Source organism: Quercus robur, chromosome 8 (genome assembly GCF_932294415.1).
Source record: "Quercus robur chromosome 8, dhQueRobu3.1, whole genome shotgun sequence".
In the NCBI taxonomy this organism is placed as follows: Eukaryota; Viridiplantae; Streptophyta; class Magnoliopsida; order Fagales; family Fagaceae; genus Quercus; species Quercus robur.
Genome location: NC_065541.1, coordinates 24,590,602 through 24,601,927, shown reverse-complemented (window position 1 = coordinate 24,601,927; position 11,326 = coordinate 24,590,602). Strand labels below are relative to the sequence as shown.

Sequence of the window (11,326 nt, the reverse complement as noted above, 5' to 3'; positions counted from 1 at the left end):
GAAGTCATAAAAACTTAAAGACCAAATTGAAAATATGATAAAAATATAATGTCCAAAAATATGATTTTTCACAAATTTTTTTATTTGTGGGTAAAAGATATATTTAAAAAAAAAAAGAGTAAATCCATTGACCAATAAAACTCAAGTAGTATTTAAATTATTTATTTTTAAGGATACTCAAATTCAAAACATTGGGAAGGACAGTAAATGAGTTGAACTTTGTCAAGTAGTGAACGTGTAGATTCAACTTGACAATTAAAGTAAAATGTTCAAACTTGGTTTAAGTTTAAATTAAGCCTACAAATGCTAAAGCTCAAGCTTGAGCTTATCAAAAAATCTAAAAGCTTGAGCTTGGTTTTGGGGCTTGGCTTGATTTGAGTTTTAGTACAATGCTGAGCTCAAACTTGAGCTTTTAAGCTTGATATTCAACCCAAACACATTATCAAACTCATATTAAGCTTATTAGCTAACTTTTTTGGTTTGGACAAATGGGTCTCAACTTCTAATTAATCAAAACCTTAGGAAGATATAAGTTTATTTGTCAAACTAATATCATTCTTATTACCAAGCTCATAAACGAAATTGGGCTCAATTTGTTTAGCATCGAGCGTTAATGTTCATGACCATTTTTTTAATTATTTTTTTTGCTTAGACTTAGTTCGTTTATTAAATATAAATCTAAAACTAAAGCTCATGTTTAGTTTGTTTATAAACAAACAAATATGAAACTATCACGTCCAACTTGAGTTGTTTATAAACAATTTGGGTGATTTAGATAATCTAATTTATAGTGCACGAAAAGAGAGAGATAAGATTAGATGGTGGACTAAAAGGATATGATTATGGCCTAAGTTCGAAAATCCTAAGTATACATTATATATTTTTGGAGTGTATCACGAATCGATAGCAAGTGGAACAGGAGCTAGAAAACGAAAGACAGCTGCCAGGCAGGTGCAATAATAAATATCAAGGAGTCTAAAGTAGAAGAGAAAATCGAGTGCTCAAAACCAGAGGCAGAGCCAATTTCTGCAGAGACACAGACTCTCTCTCTCTCTCTCTCTTCGTTCTGTGCTTCAACTTTGAAAGATGGGAAGAGGAAAGTTCAAGGGCAAGCCCACCGGTCACCGCAACTTCTCTACCCCCGAAGAAATGCGTACTCTCTCTCTCTCTCTCTTTCATATATATACGTAGGGTTTTAGTCCTGCTGAATCAAATCAAATCAAATCTTCAATTTTTTTTTAAACTAACGAATTTGACGTAACTATTCCCAATTTTCTTTGCGTACTATGTCTGAATTAAGATTAATGGAACTGTTATTGTTGATGTTTTGTTTTTTTTTTTTTTTAATAATTAAATTTGCGAAAATGACAGCGAAATTAAATTTCGGATACAGATTTGTGATTTTTAGGTGTGCAATTTGGAAGCTCATTGGTTTTGATAAAGATTTATTCAAGTAATTGGTGCCAGTTGAGTCGAATCATTGAAATTTCTGTTCACAGTTCAAACCCGAGCCTGAAATTCGATTTACAATATGCGGACTGTGTTAAAAATACTAAAAAAACTATGGGTTAGGAATTAAAAAATTGTAGTGGACGACAGTGTTCAGAAATGGTCGCGTCAAGAACAATTGTGGAGAATGTGTGGATGTTAATTACAATTTTATAAGAGATATGCTATAATATAGTGTGTGCTTTTCTCAAAAAAAAAAAAAAAAAAAAAATAGTGTGTGCTGTTTAACCAAACGAATTGTTCGATTTTTGCATTTGATGTTGGTTGATCTATCTTCAACTGAAGAATATTCATTTCAACAAATTTTCAGAAGTTATTCATAAAAAAATAAAAATAACAAATGGGAAAATTACACTAACCTGCCTTTAGGTAGAAGGAAACCATAGTAAGCCCCAAAGTTTTGCTGAAATGACAGTCTGTTCCTTGATGTTTATGATAAGCATAACAAATTCAATGATATCCTTATTTTGCACACGAGTTATCCTATTTTTGTGGACTAAGCTGCCCTTGGTTAAGTGATTATCTTCCTAATCTGTGCTTTGCTTATTGATGAAATCCTTACTTTACCCTTGAGTTATATATGATTTACCCAAAAATTAGGAAAGCTTAATTGGGTAACTCAAGAGCAAAATAGGAGTTTAATTATATTTATTATATTTGCCACAAAGCTAAGGGAGAAGTCTTTTATATCTGTAAAACTTTGGGGGTTAACGTCATTTCCTTATACCTCAAGTGAGGTTGGTGTAATTTTCCCTAAATAAAAAATTTGAATTGTTGGTACTCTGATTATGTTGCATTTGAATTCAATGAAGTTCATTTCACTTGTTGTCACATATGCTATGAGCTAACTTTGTGATTTGTGTTTGCACACTTGTAATGGGTGCAGTTGCCGGTAGCTCTTCTCGCCCACGAACTTTTAAGAAGGTATTTATTGTATCTTTACTCTTGTAATTGTCATGCATGAGTGATTTATTTATTGTTGTAAATTTTTTCTGTGTCATACTGGACTTACACTGAACCATCTGATGGACTTCCAAGAAGTATATGCAGTGAAACATCACAGTTATGGTGCACTGAACACATTCATCTTGACTTGAGTATGTTTCCAAATTCCCAGCAAGAAAAACTACTAGCACCCCCCCCCCCCCCCTTCTTCCCCCTCTCTCTCGCTTGCTGCATGGCTCAGTTATGTTCGAGTTTTGGATAGTGGATACTCCTTATGCAGAAATTGGAAGGAAAAATTGCATTTCATGTTTAAAGAACTGAAGGTTCTCTCATTCAATTGGATGTAGTCTGTCTTAGTCTATGGTTGTCAAAATTGGGAGTTTCTTGATCTATAGAAGGAAAACACATAAATTCAGGTGTTAAAACCAAATCATGTCTGGAAAATTATATAGGATGAGTCATAAGTGTCACTGCTTCTTTGCTTTTTAAATAAGTTCCTATGCGATTGTATAGTTCATAGCTGTGCAACAGGTGTAATCTTATGAAAGTTAAAATATGATAAAATCTTGTCTAGTACTCATAAATGAAATTCTGCAAAAGGAATATTATACTTGTTAGAGACTTAGAGGTTTAAAAATAACATGGACAGTTATAGTCTTCTCATTGATGGTTTGTTTAGCTTATATCCTTGGATCTGATGGTTCGTTAGGATTCCCTCTAAGAAAGAATATAGGATTAGACTTCCGTTGTCAAGGTTGGTTTTTTATTTAATTTAATTTAATTATTATTATTATTATTATTATTATTTTATAAAAGTAAATAATTCATTGAAAAAGTGCAAAAGGGGTGCAGACCAAGTACATGGGAAGTATATAGGAGATACACCACAATTATGAGTGGAAACTACAAAGACCAATCAGCTTTCAGCTCAAATAAATTGTAAAAGGAATACTGTCCTGTAGCCGTCATCACTAGTATAATGCTCTCAACAATACAATTTTCTCGGATCTAGAATTGATTAGTCACACTCACACCCTTCAAAGCTCTGAGTACTTCTTTCATGCTAAATGCACTGCATGAGACAATGGGGGGTTGCATTTCATATGCCTATATTCTGAAATCGACCAAATCTTCCTTGCCAAGAAGCTAACAGATCAATCACTCTTTGAGGCACAAAGTCACAAACATTGAATCCCAAATATACAGAAAACCATAGTCCACAGCTTATGAGCAACACCGCCAATGGCCTGTAGGCCAAATGGCATGCCTAGCCCCTTGTCTGGGGGCATGTTGGGGTTGAATCCCCTCAATCCTTTCAGCTGGCCAAAAAAAAAACCCAGTTTACTAGCAACATCACAATGTAGTAGCAGATGATCCATTGTCTCTCCACTCTTCTTTTACTCACAACAGTCTACCACAATTATGCGTTGTTCCTTCAAATTATCCATCATTAGGATTCTTTCTAATGCTGCAGTCCATACAAAAAAAAGTACTCTAGTTAGAACCTTGGGTTCCCAAATGTTCTTCCAAGTTTAAGACTTTATATGTAACCTCAAACACTCTGCAATTAGATGCGTTTGAACACAATTTGTCTTTCTCCTCTACTCCTGATTTTCATAGGGCAAAGAGCATCCAGAAAAGAAACTAAGGTCTACACTCCTGATCATACATCTCTAATAAAACTGATGTCCCAGTGAAGTTTACCATTAGGCACTAGGACACTGCATGTGGTTTGCCACTGAAGCCTCCTGCCTCCTAATGATGCACAACACGATAAAGAGGTGTTGAAGCAATTATTTCCCCAAAACTATTCTTTGTAGATCCTTTGATCCATCCTTCAAGGAATATTTTAGGAGGAGAGAGACAATGAATATAAGTTATTCTACCATCTAGACGGATATCATTCCATGTAGCTGCTAAGAGAGTGTTGACTAATTATTTTCTCCTATGTCTGATTTAAAAAAAAAAAAAAAAGAATCATTTGTTATTTCCTAAATCTAAATTTAAGAACTTATTTTATTTTATTTTTTTTATAAGAATTGTTTTTTTTTTTTTTTTGAAAAAAGACTACTTCATGCAAAATGGCATGAAGCAGCAGAAAGAAAGACAAAGGAAACCAAAAAATTATGTACAAAAGAGAAGAGAATTTATAAACATTGGTAGGGATTCACTTGATGTGAGTACCCAAGGCTGAGACCAATCAAACAAAGTGCCTACAAATGAGGCAAGAAACTAATCCCCCGTTGTTCCCCACATCCTCGAAAGTGCAATTATTACTCTCCCTCCAAATGCACCATATCTGTCATATTCCAAATACTAGACAAATGCTGTCCCAACTAGTCCCTCTTCCCAATCAGGAGATCTAGTACTTTCTCTGATAAGACCCAAGAAACCCCGAATGATCTAAAAACAAAGCTTCACAACTGATGAGCCCCCTCACAAAGAACATAATTGTATATTTGACAGATTCTAATTTCTTAAAGTAGTTATTAATATTTTTCCTTTGACTCGTGTCTTTAGCATGTCACAAGATTATGGACTAGTAGTATCTGGTAGTACGTGTCTTGCTTTGTTGATGTAATGATGTTGAATTTCTGGCTGTAGTTGTATATTATTGAGCACTCAAAAAAGAGTTTGGGTTAATTCATGCTTCGTAGCCATTTTGAAGAAAGAAAATTTGTCTCTAGGCTATCTTTAGCATGTCACAAGATTATGGACTGGTAGTATCTGGTAGTATGTGTCTTGCTTTGTTGATGTAATGATGTTTTCTGGCTGTAGTTGTATATTATTGAGCACTCAAAAAAAAGTTTGGGTTAATTCATGCTTTGTAGCCATTTTGAAGAAAGAAAATTTGTCTCTAGGCTATACTAGTCTGTTCTTCATCTTGATGTATAAATTGAGTTTTATGTTGTTTTGTTCTTTCTTCCTTTTGCTACAAATCTCAAAATCAATTGTACTAATATAAGTTGACATGAGCAATTGTTTACACTCTTGGTTCTCTTTGTCTATCTGCCTCTTTTTCTCTGTTTTTCTCCTGCTAATATAGTTTAAGAACTGATTTTTTTTTTCTTCGGTTGTTGTTGGTATTGTTAGGAAGAAGCTGAAGAGGTGGTAGAAGAAGAGTCTGAAGAGGAAGTAGAAGAAGAACAAGATGAAGAACCTGAGGTCAGTGTACTCTTTACCGCTTTAGTTTTATATTTTTATGCACCTAATCTGTTGTAATTCATTTCTTTATATCTGCATTACTTTGTGGCTTTCAACTTATATATGTTGAACTGCTATCAACTTTTGGCAGAAGCGAAAAGGCACCTCGGGTCTCATTGAGATTGAAAATCCCAATTTAGCAAAATCAAAGAATTTGAAGGCTAAAAATGCTGATGTAAGTTTGTTGTGTTTTTCTTGTGTACTGCCTCAGTAACTTGTTTGTAGCTTAACGCATTGAGTGATCCATGTTGCAGATTGAGAAAACAACTGAACTCTCTAGGCGTGAAAGGTCGGTACATGTTCTTGACTTGTTGTTGTGTTAAATGCTGATAAGTCCCATTATATTAAGTGCATACGAGCACTGTTTGATTTGTGAAATTTTTTTCTCACTACGTTGATTATGCTTCAGTTTGTCTTATTATTCTTGCAATTTGTTGAGTTTATGCTTTGGTTTGAATATTATTGATAAATCTGGTATGTAAGAAATTGAATGATTAAGCTTCCAAAAGTGCTTTGGGTCCCATCTATGGACACAAGAAAGATTGCAAATGCCATCTGTAGGCCTGCAGATTCTACAACTTATTACTTCACCTAAAAAACGAAATTTGTGATTCTGTAAAATTAATGTGGTGCTTTGGATTCTGGAGATCAGAGACTTGATACTTGGCTTGTTACATTTTCTTTATTTCACTTCAATTTATACTCTATTTTGCATCTCGAAAGCACAATCGTGTGAAGGGTATTAGTTATCATTTGGATTTGGGACTACTGTGAAAAACATGTCTAGAAACAAATTCATCTTGTAGAGTGGTGATCATAATAACTGTGTTCGTAATTTTGAAACATATATGAATGTTGCACTGCACGCTTGGTCTTGTTTTTTGGCATGTGATTAGAGTTTAAAATTTTATTTGCATATTATTTTGTTGTTGGACATATTGAATTCTCTTGGAAATGTTAATAACTTGTCTCTGTTCAGTTTTTATGTTGAAGGCATCACTTTTTGTAGTAAGGATTCTTACATCTACCTTTGAGGTTGATCTACTTGGGCTTGTGACTAGTTTGATTAGAGTAATTATGTATTCTTAACTAAGTGTTTTAGGTAGTGAGTAACTAGCAGGGATGGACCCAGGATTTCAAGCTTGGGGGGGGGGGGGGGGGGGTGTTGGGGGCCGGAGATAAGCGAAAAAAAAAAAATCAAAAAAATTCAAATACACATCTATATAGTATTAAGAAACTTTCAACCAAGACAAATACAAAAAAAATCATTGTTTCTTAATATATTAAGATGTAATCATCTACCAACAAAAATAAAAGACACAAAACACTATTATTTCTTTATACACAGAACACTGTTGTTTTTCTACATTCTTTTTAAAAGATTTACATGGGCTGGGTTGATGATTCATGATTTTGGAGGGGGCCCAAGTCTAAATTTTTTATTTTTTACTGAAAATAAAACTACTAAAAATTTTTTTTTGGGCCCAGGCCCCCACTTGGGTCCGTCCCTGGTAACTAGCCTCCTTGACTCAATTTCTATATATTTGTTTACAGAGAGGAGATAGAGAAACAAAAAGCTCATGAGCGATACATGAGGCTGCAGGAACAAGGAAAAACGGAGCAAGCAAAAAAAGATTTAGGTAATTCATTTGAAATTGAAACTTCTTGGGCTTTTGTATTTTTGTGCTAATATGCCAACTGACTTCTCTTCAATGCGCATAGAGTGAATTTGGGTTGATTTATTCTTGCATGGAAAAACATGTTTGGTCTTGTCTTTATCTTTCCTTTGTTATACATTGTTTCTTTTGGTGGTTAAGTATATCTTGTAAGGGTATGGCATAGTGGTTGGAGGCTTAGGATGAGTTGCAGACTCAGACATCCGGGTATGATCCACACTGGTGAACCCCTGGATTACCTGATACATGGCTCTAGTGGGTGGGATCGTGTATCCGTGGACTGTGGTTTACTCCCCATGGGTGAGTCCAAAGGACCCTACCTTGGTGAGGTTCCACGTTATAAAAAAAAGTATATCCTGTACATCGCACAAATAAAAAGGAAATCTGAATTAAACAAAAAGTACCTAGCCTTTTGTTGGGATTGAACTATAGTTAGTATTCATGAATTACTTTAATGTCCATCATGTTAATTATGTAGAAATCAGCCTCTACTGAATCTATTACGTGGAGTTTTATGGACCATCCATGGCTGGTTAGAAGCAGGTTGTTATGGCTTGAAGCGGTACTAGAAATAATCAATTGTATGGGAGGAATTCCATCAGGTGCTTTTGTCAAACTATTAGAATTGCTAGACATTTAGGATGAATTGTGCCTGGGCTGAGGGCAATGGTCTTGTATTCTGCTAGAGGTGATTAATTGAAGGTGACTCAAGGAGTCAAGGTTCATTATCCATGTTTTAAGGGACTAGAAAACATCTGATGATAAATACTGGTGTTCTGATAATTATTTTCAGAACTGATTGCAGATGATGAGAGTAAAATGTGTATTTGGGTCACATAATAGGATGACAAGATATCTGAGATACTAAATTAGAATGAATTACCCTTGAGGTTTGTGTTATATCATTAAGGTTATTAGGGAGTGTACTTATCTTCCCCCCCACCCCCCCCAAAAAAAAAAAAAAAAAAAAATTGAAGGTTATTTGGAAGTGTGTTGCTGGATTCTGAAAAATTTTCCTGATCTAAACATAGTTGAAGAGAAGAATATTGCAGTGAAATTGTTTTATATGTGAACATACTATAAATTGGTATATATGTGAACATACTCGATAGGAAGTCTATATATATATAATTTTTTTTCTGAATGTTCCCCTATGTGACAATTTTGCAAACTATTCTCTTCTATTATAAAGTTAGGAAGAATGAGATGGAATTTTTATAAAACAAGATCTTCACACGTTTTGGATGGATCTGCTGGCCAGAGAGCTATGTTTTGGACACAGTACCAAAACCTAATGTGAACCATGGAACTACACTAAGTGTGTGTTTGAGACTAAGCTTATAAGCTAGCTTTCTTGCTTTTTAGCTTTTATGTACAGTTTTTTAATATCTCACTTTTTTCTCACTATTTCAAAGTACAAGTATACTTTATTTAGCATACTTTCAGCAAAAAGTTTTTAACAAAAAACTAAATAAATTGTTCCCAAATGGACACAAGTCATTTTGCTATGGTGGCTTAACTTTTTATTATTAATATTTGTTGTGGTTGTGATAATTGTCAAGCAGCTGGCACAGGTGTCCTATGTGTTTCATTTTAACAAAAGATGAGCCCTATTAAAACGTCATTTGTTGATATTTAACAGATTCTCATATTTATTCCCCCTTTTTGTTTTCCCATTTTGGTTTTCTCTTATCAAGATCTTTTCATAAATTGGTTTCATACCCTGCTTCCTGCTCTTAACCTGTTCATATGATTTGCCCCCTTCATGATCCGTAAGTGCTGATGGTTTATTCCCCTGTCTGTAGTTAGTCAATTTATTGCTCACCTTTCAAGAACTGTTCTTTTTCTTCAAGTATTTTGTTGTCTCACTTAAAATTGCTCTTGCAGAACGCTTAGCCCTGATACGGCAACAAAGAGCAGAGGCTGCTAAGAAGCGGGAAGAGGAGAAGGCTGGTATGATTCTTGTAGCCCTAACTGTCTGCCTTAACGCTTGGGCAGCTCTCTTCTTGCTCCACAATTCATGATATGCTTCTGCTCCATTGTCTTCCCTCTGAGGGTGGAAGCATTACTATGGAGCAGGAACACTGACACCCTAAGATTTTTCTCCTTTTTTTTTTTTTTTGTTTACTTTTTGTTGTCTTTTTTCTCCCAAAAGAAAACAAATATGGCTCATTGATTATTTTTTATGTACTATTTTCAGCCAGAGAGCAGAAAAAGACAGAGGCACGCAAATGAAAAGATTCTGAAGATGCCAATTAGATAAATCTTGGTTGTTTTCTCTTTATATTTTAACTTATTTACCTGTACTCTGAAGCTACTAAATTTTCATTAATAGTAATGCAATTTGGTTTTTATATTCGGAGAATGTCAAAAAATTTGTTATAGCCCTTCTTGTTTGTTATTGAGGAAAGATTGGTGTTGAATATTGTTCTGGTAATATGATTAAGAACATTGATTTAGTAGCAATATGTCGCTTTATTGAGGTTGATTTGTGAACGAGGAATATTCTTTATGGATGGAGTTGTACATTATTTCGTTCCTCTCCATTTGTCATGAGATTCTTTATTTACCTTTTAGCTTATTTTGTTAATGTACAGTTCTTCATAACCTTACTTTTTAGTTATAAATTTACTTTAGCTCACTTCGGGAAAAAATCAAATAAGCTGATACTTACCATCGCAAGTTAGCTTTTTAGTCACAACCCAATCAACCTCCCCTGCTTCGTCTTAAAAAAAAAAGGAAAAAAGGTTCTCTCTACCTCCTCTTTTTATTTTTTTTGAGCTATCCTAATGATTATTGTAGTTGCTACCAATTAATTTTGGTGTCATATGTGGTGCCCTCTCTCTCATATGATTGGCTGAGTTTATTGGCAAATCTGAGCTTTCCTTTGATAATTAAGCAATTATGAAACATGGAATCTATCGAGGTAATTGGGGTCGGTGTTCTTTGTTCCTTGCTCACAAATATAACAATAAAAAAAATATTTGATGAAGTTTGGGATGGGGTAGCCTCCAAAAACTGACAAAGCAACCGCATTGCTTTATTTTGTTTCAGAGAGTGAAAGAACCTGATTCGAACCATATAGCTGAAGCAAAATTACAAGCTAAAGAACGAAGATACCTTGATAATAAGGCTTGTCAATGTCAGTTGGGCTTGGGCAGTTAAAAGCAATCATGCAAAAAGAAAACGAAATACTTTCAAAAGTCTTCAAAATTATTCAGTTAGTAGTAAGTTGGCCAACTAAATACGTACGTGGTTAGAACTTAGAAAGATGTGTTCAAGTGAATGATAGGTGAGGAAGATTTCGTTAAACCTATTTGCTTTGCACCAGTCAACTATTTTTCTTTTTATGGGCAATAAAGTTATTTTCACAAATTTTTTCTCAGAATTCATTTACAATATAAATGTTGATTTGGCATATCAAATACATATATCACAATTGTGACGTGATATAAAATGAATAGATTATAGGAAAAACATTGTAAAAATAATAGAATATATATATATATATATTTTTTTTTTTTCCAAAGATTTTCCCAGAATTCCGATTACTTTTATTGAGAATTTGAGACCAGGTTTTTGCCGTCATGCATGGGAAGTGGCATTATATATATATATATATATATATATATATTGCCAGCCAGGTGCTTAATGTGACATTGAAATTGGGGAATTCAACGAAGCCCGGTTTGGTCAAAAAAAGTTTTCCTCAACAACTTATGAACTAGAAAAGAAGGCAAGCACCAATTTTGCTTACTCCCTTTTTAATTTAAAAAAAAAAAAAAAAAAAAAAAAAAAAAGAGTTAGCCCAGTTTGACCTCGAATTAACGCATGTGCATAAAAATAAAAAATTGACTGGAAAAAAAAAATGTTATTAACAAAGCAAGTAAGCGCGTCTCTAGCGAAACCATTTGAGACTCTAGAGAGAGCACATGGGATGAGAATATGAAACAAGTAGACCCTCTTTTTTTTTTCTTTTTCTTTTTTTTTTT

At 34.0% G+C, this 11,326-nt stretch overlaps 1 protein-coding gene across 1 annotated transcript; it reads left to right on the top strand.

The window, feature by feature from the left end:
* Positions 1-906: 906 nt before the first annotated feature.
* On the top strand, positions 907-9,874 carry LOC126695060 (uncharacterized). The gene is made up of 8 exons (XM_050391671.1): positions 907-1,153; positions 2,396-2,433; positions 5,548-5,619; positions 5,750-5,833; positions 5,913-5,947; positions 7,213-7,298; positions 9,222-9,287; positions 9,535-9,874. Exons 1-8 carry the CDS (start codon positions 1,087-1,089, stop codon positions 9,567-9,569), a joined length of 483 nt encoding a protein of 160 aa, XP_050247628.1. The 5' UTR covers positions 907-1,086; the 3' UTR covers positions 9,570-9,874.
* The last annotated feature ends 1,452 nt before the right edge of the window (positions 9,875-11,326 follow it).

Coding starts and splice junctions, on each gene's coding strand:
- LOC126695060 (XM_050391671.1), top strand. CDS start 1,087: ATGGGAAGAGGAAAGTTCAAGGGCAAGCCCACCGGTCACCGCAACTTC. Junction 5,834..5,912: donor TGAAGGCTAAAAATGCTGAT/GTAAGTTTGTTG, acceptor TCCATGTTGCAG/ATTGAGAAAACAACTGAACT. Junction 7,299..9,221: donor GCAAGCAAAAAAAGATTTAG/GTAATTCATTTG, acceptor TTGCTCTTGCAG/AACGCTTAGCCCTGATACGG.